This window comes from Scatophagus argus, chromosome 7, assembly GCF_020382885.2.
Source record: "Scatophagus argus isolate fScaArg1 chromosome 7, fScaArg1.pri, whole genome shotgun sequence".
Classification (NCBI taxonomy): Eukaryota; Metazoa; Chordata; class Actinopteri; family Scatophagidae; genus Scatophagus; species Scatophagus argus.
The window spans coordinates 24,173,845-24,195,086 of record NC_058499.1 but is presented as its reverse complement, the minus strand read 5'-3'; the positions used below and the strand labels follow the sequence as shown (position 1 = coordinate 24,195,086).

Genomic DNA, 21,242 nt, shown 5'->3' with positions numbered 1-21,242 from the left:
GATTTTAAGTATAAGTACAAGTAGTTTTGTTCACGAGTGAGGGAAGATGGGAGCGTGAGATTGACAGGCAGATTGGTGCAGCAGCAGCAGTAATGCGGTTGTGTTTATCAGTCCGTCATGGTAAAGAGGGAGCTGAGCCGTAAGGTGAAGGTCTCAGTTTAACAGTCAGTCTACATTCCTACCATTAGCTATGGTCATGAACTTTGGGTGGTGTTCTGGGTATGCCCCACCGGGAGGAGGCCCCGAGGAAGAGCCAGGACACACTGGAGGGACTATGTCATTTGGCTGGCCTGGGAACGCCTTGGGATCCACCCTCAAGAGCTGGAGGAAGTGTCTGGGGAGAGGGAAGACTGGGCATCTCTGCTCAAGCTGCTGCCTCCACGACCCGGTTCCGGATAAGCAGAAGAAGATGGATGGATGCATGGATGGATGGATGTTTTTTGCATATTTTTCATGCACTCACTCGTCACTCCTGGGTTGTTTTCCTTTTGAACTCTTCTGAATTTACTGATGAATCTGTTTGTTACCAAGACAATTGCGTAAAGTTTTGTTTGAGAAAAGACTTTGTTATGCTTTGCTTCAGTCTTTGTTTGTCTGCTCAAGCACATAACAGCTGATAAAAATCACACTGAAGCCTTATTATTGTACTCTCTTCACACCAAGTGACAAAGAGGGCTCCAGTTGAGTTGAACCCTCAATAACATACCAATTAATGAAAAGCTGGATATCAATACTGTCAGGTGGAACTTTCTCAGCTTGAAGTTACTCCATCAATATTCGATGCACAAATCGTCTTAAATCTTTTACATTTCACCATGAGAGAAATATAGACACCTACTACTGAAATGTAAATGAGTCAGGAATGGGCAAAGATATCTGTAACACAGATATTGTCTGTGTTCACACTGCTGCTACAGTCTAAAAACATTCAGATGCATCTTGTACTGAATGTACTCTCATTTCTCTTTCATGTCCTTTAAATTAAAAATTTTCCAAAACGAGTACTCTATTATTACAAAACATGAACATGAGTTGTTTTGTTAGGTCAAACAGACACTCAGCAGTGAGCAGAATTAAAACATCTTTACTGAAAAACTCAAAAATATTTTCCAGTTCATACAAAAAATCAAGAGGACCAAATAACATGAAAGAACTGGATTAAGCATTGTACTGGTAAGCTCGGACGGCAGGTGAGTGCGCGTGGTCAGGAAACAACAGTACAAAAAGCCATCAAAACAAGGCAGTTCCAAACTCAAGAGCAGCAGAAAACATGAGCTGAGCGAGTGTACGGGTACAGGTGTACCTGAGCACAGGGAGACAAAGGCTAGAATACAAGAATTCTTCCAAATAGGTTTCAAAAACAGAGTCTGGCCCGGAGTGATCTATTGAGGATCATCTGGCGGAGATGGTAAATACAACAGAAGCAGGGTAGAGATGATTGACCAAATCAGGAACAGGTGTGTCGAGACATGGAGAACAGATAGAGGATAAGTATGGCCCCACTATGCTCCCATTTGTTGAAGATGGCACACACCCACACTCACACAATACACATAGAACAGAGGGGAGGGCAGGGGAAAGACAGGGAAATATAACCCTAACATGTTGTTTACTTAAGTGAAACGGCAATAAAGCACAGCATCGGGACACTTTTAATCTGATGTTAAATGTTATGATGGACTTCACTTAAATTGTGCTTTTCTAATCTTACCAACAGCTGGAACCAGGGACAGAACCAGCAACCCTCCGCTTATGACCTGATTTACTTCCTGAGGCACAACTACCTGTTAATGTGACAAAATTTAAAGGTTTCAGAAATAGTGTTTCAGGGGACATTATTTCCCTTATGCCAATCCTGCTGTAAGACAAATCTAATTATTAATTGTAATTATTTAACATCAACTAATCTGATTTCTGCTTTATAGCTGTAAGTTTCCTTTTCCTTTGGAGTGGTGGTTAGTGCTGTCACCTTCCAGCAAGAGGGTTCCAGTTTTGAGTCCCGGTGTGGGTCCTTCTGTGCAAAGTTCTCCTTGTGTCTGCATTGGTTTTCTGTGGGTACTCTGGTCACAGAAACAGGCACATTAGGTTAACTGGCTCCTCTGTGTTCCTCAGCTGGAACAAGCTCCAACTCCCCTTGCAACCCTGCATGGATAAGCAGGTATAAAAAATAGATGAGCACATGATTGATCATCACTTCTATCGTACTGTGATTTGATCTTTAATATTTTAAATTAACTTTCTCTTTAGCTCTGCAGATATGCTCTTACTTTTCTTACACAACTTGTCTGCAAAATTTTGCTGAATTGCATCTTGAACTGTACAGTTAAGCATAAAGAACAACCCCATAATAACTCTTTTCTCCTGAAGGCTAGATAGTCCTCACAATAACACAAAATACACCCATACTATAACACATACAATACAAACACACATTTATCACCCATTGACTATTTGCTGTTTCTGTGGATTAACAGGGATTACACTTCATGCTTCAGTGTCTTTTGGGGATTGGTGCGTTCGTGTGTGTGTGTCTGTGTCTGTGTGTACTTTATTGAGTGTTATTGTTCCAGTGTTTAGCTGTCACTGTCTTGCAGCTTGTATATGACTGCACACTGCTTGTGTTTATATTTGGCAGTCCGGGTCAGGTGCATAGTTTGAAAGTGAGGAGTCTGTAGGCAACAGGGATGTCCTAAACAGAGACCGAAGTACCTGCAAGCTTCAGCTTTGTCTCTTAGTTATTAGCCATATCACCATGTTTGGAGAGCATATTGCTGCTGTCATGTGAAAATACCTGACTTCAACATATAATTCTTTGATTGAAAATTATTTCAGCAGACAGCATTGATCAGGTATTAAACTGTGTGTAAAAGAGAAATATGAGTGGGTATGTTTCCATACAGGTTGAAAGTCCATCTGCATTTCCCCTTAAGCTTGTACAGTACTATTCAGTTTTAATGTATGTGCCAGTTGCTGCAAAAAAAAGTCTTCAAGATGAAGGTTAAATGTAGGGGATTAAAATTGTTAAGGGAAAAGTGAAGCCACCATATCTTAGATAAATATGTTGTCAAATATGTTTCAATTATTATAGTTTTTATGCCCCCAGCTACTCCCTGGAGGGCAAAATTCAGCATAGATCTGATACAGAGTCAGGCCTGGTAATCTTCTGCTGAACACAGGATGCCTTAACAGGAGTTTTATGTAAAGTTGAATCTAATAGTTTAGTGTGAAACTGCTGCTTTTTTGTAACTGAAGCAACTACTCCAGTAACAGGGAAATATTGCAAAGTCAGGGTTGTTTGTTTTGACAAGCAGCACCAGTAGACACAAAAGTCCCATACACACACAATAAAATTAACACAAAATAATATACATCATTAGCAGCTGAAGAAGAAATAATTATTACATAATCAGTATTGTTGTATTTCTTATGTAACCCCAAACAAAACCAGAATACAGTAGTGGTGGTTGTGTGGAAGGGAAAGACAAGTACACCAAAACTTCCCACACAGTGCATGCCCCCAGATCAGTCAGGGCTTTGCCACCTGTGTGATTGTTTACCACTATAATAACTACTCCTTTCTCCTTTCTGGAGAAAGGAGTAAGATTTTGTTGTCGTTTAGCACCTTGTAATTTCAAAGCCAGATTGCTATCCAAGTTGGAAATGATGGCCACCGTCACAGTGACTGTAAACTCATCAGGAACTGATTCCTGAAATTGTATATCTAGTATTGTAGTGAAGAACACAAACAATGACCAGATACAATGTAATAAAAATAATAAAAAAACATTTAATTTTAAGTCTTATTTTTAATGTATTTTTTGCATTGTATCTTATCCCAGCTGACATGAGACTAAAGCCCTTTTTACACACAGAGATCACATAATACCACCACAGCAAAGAAGAAGAAGAAGCCTTTTTTTTTTTTTACACTTATCGAAATAACAGCACCACAATGCCAACCCAGTGTGTGATTTTAGATAGCATGCTTTCAAGGTGTGAGATGGAACACAACAGCATCAGGATCTTGTTAGGTATGTTAAGTAAGAATAATATTTGCAGTGTTCACCATCTTTTACCTGTTAGCATGTTAAGATTATCAAAAAACAAGATGGCATGGTGGTGCAGTGGTAAGCACCGTCACCTCACAGCAAGAGGGTTCCAGGTTCCAATCCCAGTCTGGGCCCTTTTGTGTGGAGGCTGCTCTACATTATCCTTAGGTCTGTGCATGTCTGGTTGTCTGTCTCTGTGTGTCAGCACTGCAATTGACTGGCGACCATTCTGGACTATACTCTGCTTCTCAGCCATAGTCAGCTGGCATAGGTAGCAATCCATTCATTAGTTTAGAGAGGGAGATAGCATCCAACAATGCTGGAGAAAAAGTCAGGGGACCATCAATGTCCCTATCATATTCCATAGCTCATGAAGACCCTGGTGAGGCTGGTTTGAGAATTTCCCCACTGCGAAAGTAATTAAGGTTTATCTTATCTTATCTTATCAATCAGGCTGATGGTTGTTGAGATACTTCAGTCTAGACCAAAACTGTGGGTTTTGACTTATCTCTTGACCGAAATTGACATCCCCAGGGACATGCTGCGAGCTTGGCTGTAAATAGTCCAGATAGATTATATCTTATTTTCCCCCTCATTCCTCTCAATTAATCATCTCACGACCCCTCAGATACATCTGATATCCCTGTAGACTATATAAAACTGTACATAAATATTTTGAACTAGACCACCTCTAACAACAAAAACAATAACATGCTACTTGCACAATAAAGTTTCACTATTAATGTTGGTCAGAGGGACCAATCAAATATTTTTACTTTAATACTTTGACTATATTTTGCTGCTGATATTTTCACTTAAATAGGATTTCTCACACGTGATGAAGAATGAATTTCTGTATTGGTACTTTTACCTAAGCAAAGGATCTAAATGCTTCTTCCACCACTGTGGACATATGGTCCGGTTGCTAATTGTTAGTCACTTTTCCTACTGCTAGTGCCAACACAAAGCAATTAGCAAATATATCTCATGAATGGTCTCTGAAATGAAATCCATTGATACCAAGTAGAAACTGTTTAGGTTAACAATGACATTAATAACAGATTCATCATTTATTTATCATTCAGTTTAATACACATGGTTTGTCCTGCAACAGGGAACAGACTTCAAGGACATTCTTTCATTTATTGAATTGCGATGAAATGATAATCCATGTGCCGGTTATCACTTTAACTGCAAAGATTTATTTATTTATTTATTTTGTATGTCGGTGCATTAAACGCAAATTTGCCCCCACTGCCAGAACAACATAGTTGAACACACACACACACACACATATACACACACACATCATCAGATATCCTCTGGATTATTCTTTTTCAATTCAATCAAATCATTTCACAGCACCTCACACAGCTGATTCTGAACCTTTTTATGTAATGATTTTTTTAATATTGTTTTGCTTATGTTCTTAGGAACATAAGACCATGGGCAAACTAGAGCATAGTGCTTACAATTTTAGCGAAGCATCCATTTAGTTTGCTGTGACTCAAGGCTGTATCCATAAAGTCAAAAACATCACAACTGACAGTGATATAGCCTTACAAATGGCACTCATCTTCCATTTCAGTTTTCACAGGATTCTAAGACAAATCCTTGAGGTTGTTGCTGTGATAATCTCTTTTCACTCTGTTCATGATTTAATGAGGCCAGAGGTCAAGTTCAGCATCAGAGAAACATCCCTGAAGATAGCAGGGATTCAGCTTTTTGTTCAAGGAAGGCAGATGTTTGAAGCCAGGCCTCACAGATGTGGAACAGCAACATATTGGAAGTCCTCATCTCATGAGCAACTGGGGTTTCATCCAGAAGTTTGTTGGTCTCAACCTATAATTTGTACTTTTACTACAAATAAACCTGATGCTAAAAGCATGTGATCCTGTTACAATATTTTTCTGGCCTGACTCTTTATGTCTCTCTCTCTTTTTTGAATCAATAGAACATTCTTTGTTGTGGGGAATTTTCAGCACATTTTCATATCTCTCACTTCCCTTCTTCTTCTCTCTCTTCTTTTCTGTCTGTTTATTTTATTTACTCAGTCCTGTAGTCAGTGTATAAGATGTCATCATTAAAAGCATTAGTATGTCTCATCCTGCCTCCACACTGCTCTGTATCAGTTCCCTTTTTTCACTTCCCACTTCTTCTTTAGGTCTGTCTTTATCTTCCTCACATCACTCTGCCCTTGTTTAATCCAGCTCATTACATCTTAAACTGTGTTTCTTTGGAAGGCGCACACTGCTGCCCCAGCTTCTGTACTTTTTCTTAAAGGGGAAGATTAAACACCTGGGCAGTTTTATTGTAAACATTCTGTGGTTCTTTGCTTTACTTGGTGTGGCTTTAATGTTACATGGCTGGTACAACTGACCCATGACAAAAATGGCTTGTTTGGAGTCTGAAGTTAGCTACTGTTGCTGGAGCAACAGTGTACCCGGAAAGTATTCACACCGCTTCACTTTTTGCACATTTTGTTATGCTACAGTCTCATTCCACAATTGGTTAAATTCATTTTTTCTCTCAAAATTCTACTCAAAATACCCCATAATGACAAAGTGAAACAAGTTTGCTTTATTTTTTTTCTGCAAATTTATTAAAAATAAAAAACAAAAATATAACATGTACATAAGTCTTCACACCCTGTGATCAATACTTTGTTGAAGCCCCTTTGGCAGCAATTACAGCCTCAAGTCTTTTTGAGTGTGATCCTATAAGCTTAGCGCACTTCTTTTTGGGCAGTTTCTCCCACTCTTCAATGCAGGACCTCTCAAGCTCCATCAGGTTGGATGGGGAGCGTTGGTGCAAAGCCATTTTCAGATCTCTCCAGAGATGCTCAATAGGGTTCAAGTCTGGGCTCTGGCTGGGCCACTCAAGCACATTCACAGAGTTTGTGATGTTGGCTGTATGCTTAGGCTCGTTGTCCTGTTGGAAGATAAACCTTCACCCCAGTCTGAGGTCCAGTGCTCTCTGGAGCAGGATGTCAGCAAGGATGTCTCTGTACATTGCTGCAGTGATCTTTCCCTCAACCCTTACTAGTCTCCCAGTTCCTGCTGCAGAACATCTCCACAGTGGTGTGAATACTTTCTAAATGTACTGTAATTAAGCTACATTGGCTCAATGAGTTGGCTAAAAAGGTTGACTGTAGCTGACTTTTTATTGATTCCAGCTGACTGAGAACAGAAACCTGTAAAAATATAGAGCTGTTGACTACATACATGATATTTTAAAAGACTGAGGCTAAAGCTAACAGGGTAACCTGGTAAGAAGTCAGCTTCAACACCAGCTGATGGAAACAAAGAACCAGTGCTGTTGTACTGCAGTGTGGAGCAAATAGCTTGTTAGTCCAATATTAGTATGATTTAAAAAAAAGGTCAGACTGTTATTTTGTTCTAATATTATCTCTGTTAACTTATTTCAATTTTCAAAAAACTTTAAATTTTAACATTAACCAAAGTGTTTGGCAAAAGTAGCAAAGGCAATCAAGCTGTCTTCCCCAAATGTAAAAAAGATCAGGGCAGAGTCACTATGGTAACTTGAACTCTATTAACATCCAGGACCATATTCCACACTGTGGAATGGGGCTTTAACCTGTAACCCCACAAACTAATATAGTCAGTTACTGTTGTGCTTCTTTAGTTGGAGGAATGAATGACACACTGAAAATCACAATGTAATCACAATCTGTCTGAGCAGGTACAACCACTAGTGACATAGTTTTCTTATTTCGTTCTGAGCCTACTTATCAAGATTAATCTATGTGATTCAGGGTGACTGTAATGCACTAACATGCAATGTTATGCTATTATTAGATTTCCTTGGTGATAAGGGGGTTAACAAACCAACTGAGCTGAGCAGATTTCTCATTCAGTGTATTGCAGAAGACTGACTCTTCACTTTGTGTTCTCACAAGTAACCCCACCCCCCAAGTCTGAGGCAATGGCTTGGTTCTTCAACTGTGATATGAGGACTTGCATTGCTTGACATCATTCTTTATAATGTGTGTATGTGTGTGTGCGTGTGTGTGTGCATGTGTGTGTGCGTGCGTGTGTGCTGCTTGTGTAACAGCAGTTACCACAGCCTGTGTTTGTTAACTGACTGACCAGATGTGACAGAGGAAGGAAAGAGAAAATGAAGGTGCTCCGACAACAAGGCGTCTCACCAGTGAATGGCGCATGCTAATGCTATAGAATTCCTTGTACGTATTCTAGGTATTGGATGATCCATAAATAGCTCAGAACTGAGCTCACAAATGTCCCGGGTGCAAAGAAAAGGCAGTTTGAATTTATTTTCTACAAAAAATTGAGCTTCTTCACATTTTAGGAGATTTGTTACTTCACAAAAATTTAACTCAGCTTTCTTATAGCAAGGGCTTAAGAATACTTTGTGTTGCAAGTTCTGTAAAGTCTGTGTCTGACAACAACAGAGATTTTTTGCTTATGACAAACAACTCATGTAAAAAATGGGTTGTCTGTTCATATTAGCTAATACTGATACATTAACATGATTGACATATATAAACAAAGACAACACGTCTTCGCTTCCTCTCACTATACAAAAGCGAAGGCAAAATATCCCATATACATGGTGACATGACATCTTTCAGAGACTGCGACTGCATAGTAGAGATGAGATGGTGAAACTGTGGAGTTGAATCGAGTTCCCTGAGTGAAACTGGTCTGGACTAATGTCAACTATTGAATGCTTTGCCATGAGTTTCAGGATTGGTGGTTTCCAAAGGATGAATCCTACTGACTGTGTTGATCATCTGACTTTTCTTCTAGTGTCTTGGGGTTGACCTTGAAAACCAATGGATACAATCCTATGAAATTTCCAGCAGGGTTTTCATGAAGAACTATCACTGGGTCAAAATTTCAATGGCCAGATACCTTCAAAACTAATTGCATTCCAATATGCCTGTCACATTTTGTATTAGGGATAATTAGCAAATATTACAGTAACTAGACATGGCTGTGTGGGAATAAACTAGACTGCCAGATGATATGTGAGGGTCAGCCGGTGTAAATAGTCTCAAGTTATAGGTTATTTTGGATGACCCTAGAGTTGCTTTTCCATGCCATGGCATGGCTCCACTCTATTCACTCTTTTTTCTTTTCCTGTTGTGGATAATATCTGATACTTATTTTGCTGTCACCTTGGTTGAGGTTCCGGGCTAGCCTAGCCAATACTAAAAGGTGATCTGGAAACACTGCAGACCATTGATTGGTCAGAGAATTGTCACTTGCATAACATGAGATATCCTGCACAAACCCATTTTTAACTCACTAAGATAACATTAATAAGAACTTTTTTTAAATTCACTTTATTGAAATTTTAAAAAAATGGCTGCTTGCAAAACCACACCATGATAAATTGACAAAGTGTAGACATATCAAGAACACAATCTCAGAACACAAGCTCAGTTCCTTGACTGTTCCTTAACCAGAGCGTGGTTGAGCAACAGAAACAACAGTAAATGTACAGTGGTTAAAGGCTGAAGCTTCCTGTGTGTTGTTTCCCAACTGCTGGACAGATGAAGGGGGAGTTGTGTTGTTGTGGTGATCAAAAAAAAAAAAGATCCTGTCTAAGTTGAGGGGGTACTATCTGCAGGGGAAAACATAGTAGAGAAAAGTACATGGTATCAAAGAGAGTAGAGTCAAGTCATACTATGGAAAAACAATGAAACAATTACATTTTTGAATGTATATATATTTTTTCCTAAACTTCCATCTCTGATCCGACATAATGTTCCGACATAAAACACACCAGGATGTGGCTACTGTACCAGTTAGTCAGTGCTCAAGTCTTGACTTCCTGCACCAGTCTCTTGTTCACTTTGGCTCACCACTGTTCCATGCTGGGCAGGGCAACATACACTAAGCTTGTGTGAGTGTGTTTGCAGAAGACAGGTGCCTAAGGTTTCACATGTGGGTGCAGATGAGAAGCCTGACATTCCACCAGTCAATGTGCAGGCCAGAAAATCAAAATGATGAACTAAAAGCATAAAAGCTGCACTGACCTGCAGATTGGGGTGATCAACAACAATAAACGGTTGTTTTTTTTTTGTGAAAAAGTATAACCCTTTCCAAGGCCACAGAACTAACCAAAATGTTTTAATAACCACCAAAAATTGAACCCAAACTAGTGCAGCTACCATTTTTCATTATTTGATCAGTGCACTGAGCTAAGTGCTGATGCCTCATCTCATTTCATCTTGTTTTCCGCTTATCCGAGTCCAGGTTGCGAGGGCAACAGTCTCAACAGAGAAGCCCAGACCATGTCATCTGCAAAAAACAGACAGAATCCTAAGGTCACTGAACCTGACACCCTCCACGACATGGCTGAGCCTAAAAATTCTTTCCATATAAATAATGAACAGAACCAGTGACAAAGGGCAGTCCTGGTGGTGTCCAACTGTGACAGGGAACAAGTTTGAGTTATTGCTGACAACGCAAACCAAGTCCAAACTCTGTGACCCCTTCAGCACCTTTGTGAGCCTGCAGAGCTAGTCCAGTGTTCTAAGGCCAGAGCGAAAACCACTCAGAACCCATCCCTGAATTTCTCAAGGCTCTGTTTCAGCCACAAAATACATGTTGGTGGGATCCTCAAAATATTCCTTTCATCTTCTGACTATATCTTCAGTTGAGGTCAACAGCTCCCCATCCCTACTGCAATTGTTGTGAATGAAATGCTGCTTCCCCTTCCTTGTTCTAAGATGGATTGCTGGTAACCTTCCGGGCAGGGTATACCTCCTCCAGGACCAGTTTGCCTTGGGAGAACCTACAAGGGGCAAACAGCATTTGTTCTGGTACAGTCTAACACGCAACATCGCCATCACTAGAGTTATGCCTCTAATGAAACGTTATGAAAAACAAAGAGGACCAAATCATTTTCAACATAACATTGGACCAACTGTTACCATACAACAAAAAATTCATAGTTAGGTCACAGGACAATGACTAGGCCACAGAATGTGCATAACGTTTATTTAAACAGAAAAGAAACAGATTGAGTATTCACTAGCACAAACACAGAACTGTACAACGGGGTAACAGCTCTGACAAACCCACCAAAAGAAAAAAACCTACATCAAATCAGAATCAGAATCGTCTTTATTGCCATGTAAGTGAAGAGGTTTCACATTACTAGGAATTTGTCTCTTAGAACGTAAGAATGAGAACATAAAATAATAGAATAGAATAAAATAGAATAAGGTAAAAAAAAAATAAAATAACATAAGTAAAATAATGTGGTTCTTGGGGCAGTACAAATGTTAGGTAGTAAAGCGTGGAAGTAGTGCAAGTAGGGTGAGGTAAACAGTGCAAATGGTCAGCAGGTGGATCATGACACGAGCATAGACCAGTGACTGTACTGAAGTAGCTAAAGTGCAGATATTTTAATCAGCTGGTGTTCAACTGACCAACAGCAGAGGGGAAGAAGCTGTTCAACATCGTTCGGCCTGGAAACCATAGCAATATGGAGCACACCATTTTCAGATTGAATGTGCCCCGGAAAAACCTTCATATCCCAATGATGACACCCACAACAGGGCTTGGGCGGGGGATAGGGCTGGAATATTTGAAGGAAGTGAAACTTGATTGTAAAACCTTTTCCAAAACCCGTGAACTTTCAGGCTCAAAACATTTCTCTGAATTTATGTCTGTGGCAAACACTTCATCGCAGGTTAGTTAATGATAGTAAATGAATGTGTGCTCACTGAGCTTGTTGATCAGTGAGAAAATATGGCCCTACCATAAAATATCTTCTCGACCAAAGCCCATTAAGTTCAGTATCTCTGGCTGGGCTGTCAGCACTTTTCTCATCGTGGTCTTTTTGGATTGGAGGATTAGAGGAGGAGGATTAGAAACAAGGCTGAAAGACCGTCGCATCCCGGTCTAAATAATCTATGCATTTGCTTGATCGATATGTTTACTCGGGGGTTGACTTTTGGTGGGCCTCATTGAATAGGTCTCATTAATGATAATGCAAATTAACTTTTGAACATTTACTGGGACAGCTTTTCATATTAATTTTTCCATAACAATCAAATTTCGTTTTATTAATTTTACTGTTAAACTTTTTTTTTTTGTTTGTTAACACAGATCTCCTTACTGATGGCAAAGTCCTATATACCAGTGCACCACCAGGCCGCGCCACTGGGAGTATGGATGCTCTCCATTCTGCTCACTACTTTTTTCACTGTTCTGACGTCACCAACCTGCAATTGAGCGAAAGAAGTAACGAACTACAGAGTCCCTACCGGAGCTACCGGGAGGCAGTACCGTCACAGAGCGAGTCCCCGCCGCCCGGAGGAGCCAAACGGAGGAAGGTCCACTGAGAGCCGCCGTGAGAAAGCCGTGCTGAAATCAGACGATGCGAGCGTTGCTCACCGCCGCCCAGTAACACAAACTACCGTCGACTGGAGAAGAAGAGAACCGTTACCGTGATTTACCGTCACAAAAACAGAAGAGAGACGGAAGACGGACGGACGGACAGACCACCACCGACCCCAAGCTTGAGAAACAAACAACTGCGGTGGCTACATCGTGTTGTTTTTGCGTTGTGGATCAAACCGACTGGATCCTTGATTTAAATGCTCTAACAGCACCGTGTCCCCGGCTTGAGAGAGAGTGAGAGAGAGGGAGCTGTGCTGAGAGCGAAAGAAAGAAACAGAGGGATCATCCAGGGCTCGAAGGCATAGCACAGAGAAGGAGGAAATTAATCAAGACAGAAAAAAAAAAGGATTTGCAACCAGCGTTGTTTCCAGTTTCACTGAATCCAGCTTTTCGTTGCTTTTTCTGCCGTGGATCCCGGTATCGGTAACGCTATCAAGCTGTGTTCTCTAACCATGGGATGTACTCTGAGCGCAGAGGAGAGGGCGGCTCTGGACCGGAGCAAAGCCATCGAGAAAAACCTCAAGGAGGACGGTCTCACCGCGGCCAAAGATGTTAAACTGCTGCTGCTGGGTAAGAGAATCCCCGACCGTAGGGCCTGTAGAGCCCCGCTAGAGACATGAAACGTTTGGGGAGGTGTAAGGTGTGGCGTCGGGGGAGGTTGGTGGTTTAGTAAAAGATGATCATCACTGAAGGTAGTAGTGGAAATAAATGTAAAACATGACGTCTAAGCCAATATATGGGCAAAGAGAGGCGCTGATTTGCTTGATTTCGCCTTCTAACACACCCTGCCTTCTTATTACATCACTTTGAAGCCTCCTGCTACAATAGGATTTTATGCATTACAGATCTGTCAGATGGATAAAAATTTTCATTCTGCAGAATCAGTCGGTATGTAAGTTAAAGGTGAGAACTCCATCAGATAATAGCAGATGAGTGTTAGAGAAAAGAAGATGGCAGTAGGCCTTTGCAGCAATGGAGGGCCAAGCACAGGCAGGGTTGCTTCATTGGTTTTGGGTGTGAGACTGATTCATTGATTGTGTGTGGGAAAGAAAGTAGCCTGTAACTATTTAATCTGTCTCACCATAAGGTAACAGAGGGTGGGTGGAGGTAACTGATGGAGTGAATTAGAGGAATGTTGAAGACAGGGTGCAGCCACTTTCTCCATCTTTTTATCTCCACCCCGTTTCTGCTGTTCTTATTCACTTAGGTTTTTAAGAGGCTGATTCTCCCTTTCTTTTCTCTCTCCCACCCCCTCTGCTCTCTCGCTCTCTCCTATTCTCCATCTTGCTCTCTCTCTCTCTCTCTCTCTTTCACACACACACACACACACACACACCCTGTTTACATTGTCTTCTTGTCTCTTATCCCTCAGGGGCTGGAGAGTCAGGGAAAAGCACCATCGTCAAACAGATGAAGTAAGTCTCTAATAAGCACGGTCTAATAACCCTATAGTGCATATGTTTGTCCCTGTCTCACTCTTTCTTTCTGTCTCTCACACACTCATAATGCACTCACACACACACACACACACCATATACAGCCTGGGCTCAAAATGGGCCTCTGACTGTAGCCTGATAGCACCTTGATTTTGTGTCATGTTTTTTTTTTCCTTCTAAAAGCCTGGCAGTTGACCGCTTACCTCAGTCCTAACTGGCCTTGTCCAACATCTGCCCAAGCATCACTATTTCAACCCTTGTCAAACGTCTGATGTTGCTCTGTGTGGTGCGCAGGTGCAGTGTTTTATTGCTGTGTGTCGATGGAAATATTTCAAAAAGGGCTTTCTATCATATAGACTGTTATGAAATGCGTTACATGCGCACAGGCTCTGTTCTGTCACTGTCTGTACACTCATCTTCACTTAATCCAATAATAAAAGCACTGATCTGGTTTGCTGCTTTGCTGTATTAGATGTTTCACATTTGAGGTGTGGCCATGTCCCCAAACCCAGTTAAAGTAGTAATCCTGGATCAAATTGAAGTAATTATGATAGCATCAATTTAAACAGACTTCTTAGACGTACATTATTCGGGTTTCGGACGGGTGTCTTTCACTGACATCACTCAGTAGTAGGTTGTGAAGGTCTTAGGATGAGACTCAGATCTGTTTTGTTTCTCCCTTCCACGTCAATGATTCTGTGATAGAAGGGGCAGAGAAAACCTCCAAGCACAAACTCGCTGTCCACTTTAATGCTGCTGAAATGTATGTAGTGTAGTTTTTTTCAATCAAAACATACGATATTCCAATGTGGAGGGGTTAGCTTGTGTACACAGCAGAGAATTATTGTTACTATATTAACAATTCTCCACCTACTTTAGCATAAATATATAATGATATTCCCACATCTGTCACTGCTTCTCTCTTCTGTTTTTTTTTTTGCAAAAATGCCAGAACTTTATTGGCTTCTTCTTCTCAAATTTTATCTGTCTTTTTATGTCATTAGAAACTGGACATCTTTGGTTGATGATGAAAATAATCATTAACTGTACCCCTAAATATCTGCTTTTTGTTATGGTACAGTCAGTTGCTACTGACTACTGCGGCCTATGATATCCCCATGAAAGCACTATGTCAGTGGCATTGTCTGTGAGGGCCTGCCTTCTAACTAGAGGTCAGTCCGATGTAGTTCTGCTAAAATACCACCACATTCTCCTGTTTTACTCCTGTAGGGACTTACTGTGTACCTGTGCTACTTAACAGGAAGTTAAGCGACTTAATTAAAGCTGTCTCATTTTTCTGATGATATCATATAATATCCTTATAAAGCTCCTATAGGGACTTATCTGTGGTGCTTAGTGCAGAGTGTATGATATTTTAATGGTATTTTTGTATTTACTATATGATTTGAATAATCCTGTAATATATCTACAGGATTTACTACAGTTTTCTTTTTAAGGTCAACCACGTATCAGCTTGTACATCAGAAGCGCGCCCCTCCCCCGTCATTTATGTGTAATCCTGTCGTGACATATGGTTTTTCTTCAGTCTCCTCTGCTGCGTCATTTTACAGACAGCCGAATGAGTTTTAGCTGATAATAGGCTTTGGCTGTGGTTGTATAGTGACATATCACATGAGGACATGATTCAGTGGATCCAGATGAGCCTGTTTCTCAGCTGTCAATGGTCATTCCAGCAGCACAGCATATTCTGCTCACTGACTGACCAATGCTCCCAGCGGGTTCATTGAATGTATGTATAGTAGCACCTTTGGAATTCATTGAATGCACTGAATTGTTGTAAATCACACATTAATGTGACTTGGAGTCATGCAAATAAAAGTTAATAGGTGGCTGGGTTGGTACGTGTAGGTGTAAGGGTATTATGCTGTTACAGATATAATGGAGGTGACCCATAAGGTTACTGCTGCTTTACACTTGTTACATGTCACTGACACACATTATGGGTGTGTGATTGCTACTATTAAATGGCTTTTACAGTATTTCATCAGAGCCAGTGCTCAGCCATGCCACCTCTGTGTTTCTGTGGTCTGATTACTGTCTACGTGCTATTCTTACTGATACATATGCAGGGGTTGATGGGATCATATCTGGCAGACGGGTTGTTATTTGTTTCAAGGTTTTATTTAATACACTCTACATGCTTCTTAGAGTCGTCCCTATTTCTGGATAAAGAGTAATGTGATGTAATGTGCCTCAACAAAGAAAAAGATGAAATGACCATGCATGATTTGTTGTGGCCTCATCAGATGCTTTACAGCAGTCAGACACAGTGTCACATACTTAAAATGTAACAACTTTCCAGTTGCACAAGTGGCAAAAATATCTTCCAAACTGGCATAACTGCTTGTGCGGTGCAATTTGAAACCAAAAATGTATGTTTTTAACAGTATTCGTTAGTGTTTGTATTTGATTACAAAAGGCATCTGATATTATAGAGGTGGGAGGTGCTTTTCAAGAAGTGGACAGCGCCCTGCTAGGGAAGCCTTTACGTTCCTGTTCAGAGACACTCTGCTATTTCCGGAACCACATCAGAGGAGTGGAAAGCCCTTACTGCTTTTTCTTTCACAGTGCTTTTAACATCTGGGGCATGCTTAAGTGACCAATTGTGTGTGTGTGTGTGTGCGTGCTTTTTTTTAAAGAGAGACAGAGATGAGTGGATTAGATTTAGATTTAGATTTTATGGTGTGAGTATCTTGAGCTGCAGTATGTGGCGCAGCTGTGCTTGTGATGTCAGTGCGTGGAGATATAATAAGGAGCCTATTACCTCTCTGCAGTTGTGCTACAAGTTTTGAATCTATTCTATGGGTTCTTTAAGGGAATTTCCTTATCTTTAACTGTACATGTTGTGTCTTTCCCATCTTTCTTTTGAAATACTGATTGTTGGTGTCTGAGATGATGAATTCACCGTGTGACAATAACTCAAAACAAAGCACTGATAGCATCTCTGTGGCACAGGTGCACTTTGTGTGTGTGTGTGTGTGTGTGTGTGTGTGTGTGAGTGCATGACTGATAGAAAAAAGAGAGCAACAGGGAGACCTAAGACCTTAATGTGTGGATTACAGTTATGTATGGATCCATCCTAAGGTGATCAAAGTGTGAATCCACAGCACAGAAGAAGGAAGAAAAAAACTGACTGTACGCAAAAAGGAAATTTAAAGAAAAAATGATTTGCTGAAGAAACACGTGAATGATCGGACTGTGTGTTTGCTTTACATATGTACATGTTACCTATCAGTGAATGTAGTATTTGGGCCAGCAGCCCAAGGGACTTGGTCATGTGTGAACAACATATCTGTGTGTCTGCAGCGCTGTGCACGTTTGCGTGTTACACCATCTGTTTATGGTGCCTGTGTGTGTGTGTGTGTGTGTGTGTGTGGGTGGGTGTGTGTTTAGACGTGTGCAAAGGTTTTCTTGCTCCCCAGCTGGCAAATTGACTTCTCCAGCAGTGCTGTGTGTGTGAGAAAAATAATTGAATGCGATAATATTTTCACGTAATTGAGCAGAATCAAGGAAACCACTGCCTGGCACAGCCACTGAAAAAGTGAGGGGAAAAGATTAGAGCTTGGTTAAAGTGTGACCCCTCTCTTTTGTACTTTTCTAATTATGTGTGAGTTGTTTGCTTTCTGCTCTAAAAGACTCTGCTTCAGGTAGTAGTTTAGTACTCCAGAGATGAGTCTAATTCTTCCTGGGAAGAAATCAACGACTCCTGGTTCATTTGCCCCGAAGACTTTGTGTTTAAAGTTCAGCTTCATTAGCAAGTGAGAACTAGCTTGATTTCCAGCAATTAAATACCCAAAATAAAGAAAATAATATGTAATGTCCACTGATAGTAGATAAAGAATGAAATTTCTGTCAAATTAGAACAGTCATGTCTTACTCATTGCCTTTTAAAAAATGTATTAACAACAGCTTGCGTTGTTGAAGTAGCACAAGTAGCACATAGCTAACGTAGCCTAGCACAGCTGGTTTTTGAGGTTTAAGTATTGGTACAGAGATTACAGGAAAGCAGCAGAGATTTGCTTTTGTTATTTTCAGTGAGACACTGAAAATAATGATCCTGACATTAGTGAAGGAGTAGAGGGGATAAAACAATATGTTGTCTGTTTGGCTCACAAAAGACTCTTTAATCTACTTCTGTTGAAATGAAGCAACAATTACACATGCATAATATTGCACTAATTATACGAGAACAGATTGTATTCAGCCGCCTCACAGGAAGGAAGTCCTGGTGGGCGACCTTTCTGTGTGGGTTTGTGTGGGGTTACCTTCGAGTGCTTCAACCAGAACATGTCAGGCTAATTCTCCAGTGGGTGCTCTGGAACAAGGCTCTGGCTTGGTGTATGGCGACTGACCACCACTTAATGTTGTGGCTGGTATAAAATCTGAGGTAAAAAGTTTATTTGTATTTTTATCTGTAACATTAAACATCATCGCACTACTTTTTATGCAGTCTGAACAAAGAAATTAATCATTTGTTGTTGTTAATAATGACCACTATTAACATAAATACATCCGTCAATAAAATAAATTAAATCAAATAAAAAATGAAGCTGAACAATTTAAAAAACAACACAGTGTTTTTGAGAGTTGATAGAGTTAATAGCACTCCGGTCAATATTTTCCTACACTCTTGCACGTTGCACCACAGGTAATTGATAGTTCTGTTTTCAGCCGGTCATTATCGCATTGAATATGTTTAGAAAGCGGCTCTTCAGCCCCCTGGCAGCACAGAGACTCTCTTCCTGCTAGCCAGATGAGTCGCACCATGACATCTTTTCATACCCGATTAAGTCGCTTTCAATCATTAACAGTCTACGACCCATATAAAACTATATAAACTCAACATAAGAGGTGATAGAATAAATGGAGTTTGCTGGTGCTGAATAGCAGCAATAAACATGGCCTCTATTGCTCAAACAACAATGTTGAGCCAATGATTTCATCATCCTTGTTTATAATTGCTTAGAATGTCCTGAGTGTCGCAGCTCAAGATACATGGACAGTTCTACCAGACAGGCATTCCTCATCTGTGCATTGTAGCTTATGTAACCAGACTGAAACAGTTGTGTTTAGTATGATTTATATTCAATTATTATTGCTTGTTCACTAACAAGCACGGATCTGTGGGGGTTTTTTTCTTGCTTTTTTTCTTTGTATGTAAGGTGTCTGTAATTTTGGTTTGTGGTAATCTGAATTTTCTTGCATTAGACAAGGTGTTTGAAATAGTCTAAAATCAAGTGGCAGCTGTTTCTTGCATTTTACTTGGCTTTTTTTCATTTGTTTGATGTTGTGATCGCTTGTTTGAACTATTTTCCATAGAGTATTTAGTAAAAATTATGATCACAGTGCATTTTTGTGTAACATTTTGAAAGCATTTGATAAGCTGATGAGATATGACGCTTTCAAAACCAGTTAAAGGTAGCTGTCCGTGTCAATCCAAAACAGAAAAGGAACTGACCTGACATTCGTTGATATATTTTTGTCAAACTATTTCACTATTACTCTGTCATTATGATTTGAGGAAAGGAATATCAGCCAGTCATTTGATGTGTGTCGAATGTACAGAGCTTCTTACTCTCTGCCTTTCTCCTTTACTTCATCTCTGGCCTTCTCTTTTACAATGTAATGTGTGTGTTTGTGCCACGCTGACATGATCGGAGGCGACTGGCCGAAGGGAGAACAAACGCTGTTCGTCCCTCACGGCTGCACTGCTTCCCACAGGCTGTTCCCACCGTGTGTGTGTGTGTCTGTGTGTGTGGTTTCTCTGGAGCAGGAGATAATTAGGTTTAAGCCTCAGAAGAGGAGAATAAAAGGGGGAAGGGGAAGAAGATGGAGGAAAAAAGATGGTGTTTTGTGTAGAATGGCATAGGGGGAAAGGTTGAGAGGGGGGAAAGGGAGTTTTAATGAAGGCAAATAAATGCCCACTGCATAGAAAGAAAGAAAGATGTTGAAAGGACTGAACTTGATAAAGTGGTGGAAGTAAGGATGAAGTGAAGAGAGGAGTGATGGAGAATGAAGTGAAAAGGGAGACAACATGGGGAGAAGAGAGGAAAAAAAAGAGCAGAGTTACAGGGACACCCATCAGAAGCTGCCAGGGAGGAAAATTCAATTGATGTGGGAGTGTGAAAGGAAACGGCAGAGGAGAGAAGAGGGTAAAGGGAGGATAAGTGTAAATGAGGTTGGGGAGGTAAGGGGAGGGAAGTGAAGCCATTTTGAGCAAGAGAAGAGAGAGACTGGCAAGGGAAGGAACATATTCTCACTTATTAAGCAAGCTAGGGGAAGTGATAAAGGGAGCCGAGGACAGGGTTGTCGAGGACGGAGTGCAAAGGCTACTCCTCTTCTGGACTCTGCTCTCCTTGATAATTATTAGCCTCCGTTCCTCGGGACGGTGAGATACAAGGAGAGAAAATAGAGTACGAAGAGAGAGAGAGAGGAGGAGTGAGTGGAGGGTGGGGGCATATTGGCACCAACTCAAATCTTGCATGAAGATACATTCTGTAACTGGTCATCTAAAGCAGTCCATCAGCCAGATAGTAATTCTTCATTGGTTAAATATAGCCATGGGCGTGCTCATCACCGGAATGATTTGATTGGCTGCCCCAGTGAGCTGTGCGAAACGACAGCGACGTCTCATGTGTTTGTGCGCTCAAGCAGTTTTTGATAACAGCGTGCGCATTTAGAGTTTGAATTATAATCGCATTTTGTAAACAGACAAACACAATTTATCAAAGCCTTCTCACATATACACATCACATTACTCCAAATGAAGACAATTCTTCCACTCCTCTTTTTCTGTTTTTCTTCTCATTCTGTCAGCTGTATTGAGCGCACCTCACTTGTGCCAGTCTTTCCACATGATACACATCTCCACACTCTGCTTTTACATCCGTCTTGTAGTACTTGTAGTACTTTGCACAAAGTTGCGTAAAGTAAAGCAACCTCAACGCATGTTCACGGTTGGACACTTTTGGACAGTTTTGTCAACATGTTGCCACTAAAAGCGATGCTGTGTTGAAACATTCGAGGTGTGAAAGTTTGTCAGTGCCGTTTAAAGAACATGACACAACCGCAATATTTAGAGATGCTGGAGACGTGTTGTTTTTTGGTTCCGTGGTGTTTCTTGACAGGAAGTTACTGCCAAGACTAATTTGTCAAATAGTTGTTGCTGATATAACTAAAATATTTTTTTTAAAACTACATTGTAGACTGTGTACAAATAGTCTTATCCTTACTACAGTGTGCTACCATCTCTGCATTACTTATTAGGGGTTGAACTTTGAGCTGAAGGTGATTATTAGTAATGAAAGAGACTTATAGTTGATGTTTGGAACGGA

General features: G+C 40.6%; 1 protein-coding gene across 3 annotated transcripts in view; it reads left to right on the top strand.

The window, feature by feature from the left end:
• Nucleotides 1-12,251: 12,251 nt before the first annotated feature.
• The window catches only part of gnao1a (guanine nucleotide binding protein (G protein), alpha activating activity polypeptide O, a), a 92,277-nt gene continuing 83,286 nt past the window's right edge, over nucleotides 12,252-21,242 (top strand). The window contains exons 1-2 of one of the 3 annotated variants that reach the window (XM_046395470.1): nucleotides 12,252-13,021; nucleotides 13,824-13,866. In XM_046395470.1, coding sequence (XP_046251426.1) covers nucleotides 12,904-13,021; nucleotides 13,824-13,866 — 161 coding nt within the window. In that variant the 5' untranslated portion in view covers nucleotides 12,252-12,903. The remainder of the gene's footprint in view (nucleotides 13,022-13,823; nucleotides 13,867-21,242) is intronic. The other 2 variants (XM_046395471.1, XM_046395468.1) reach the window with 2 other exon arrangements.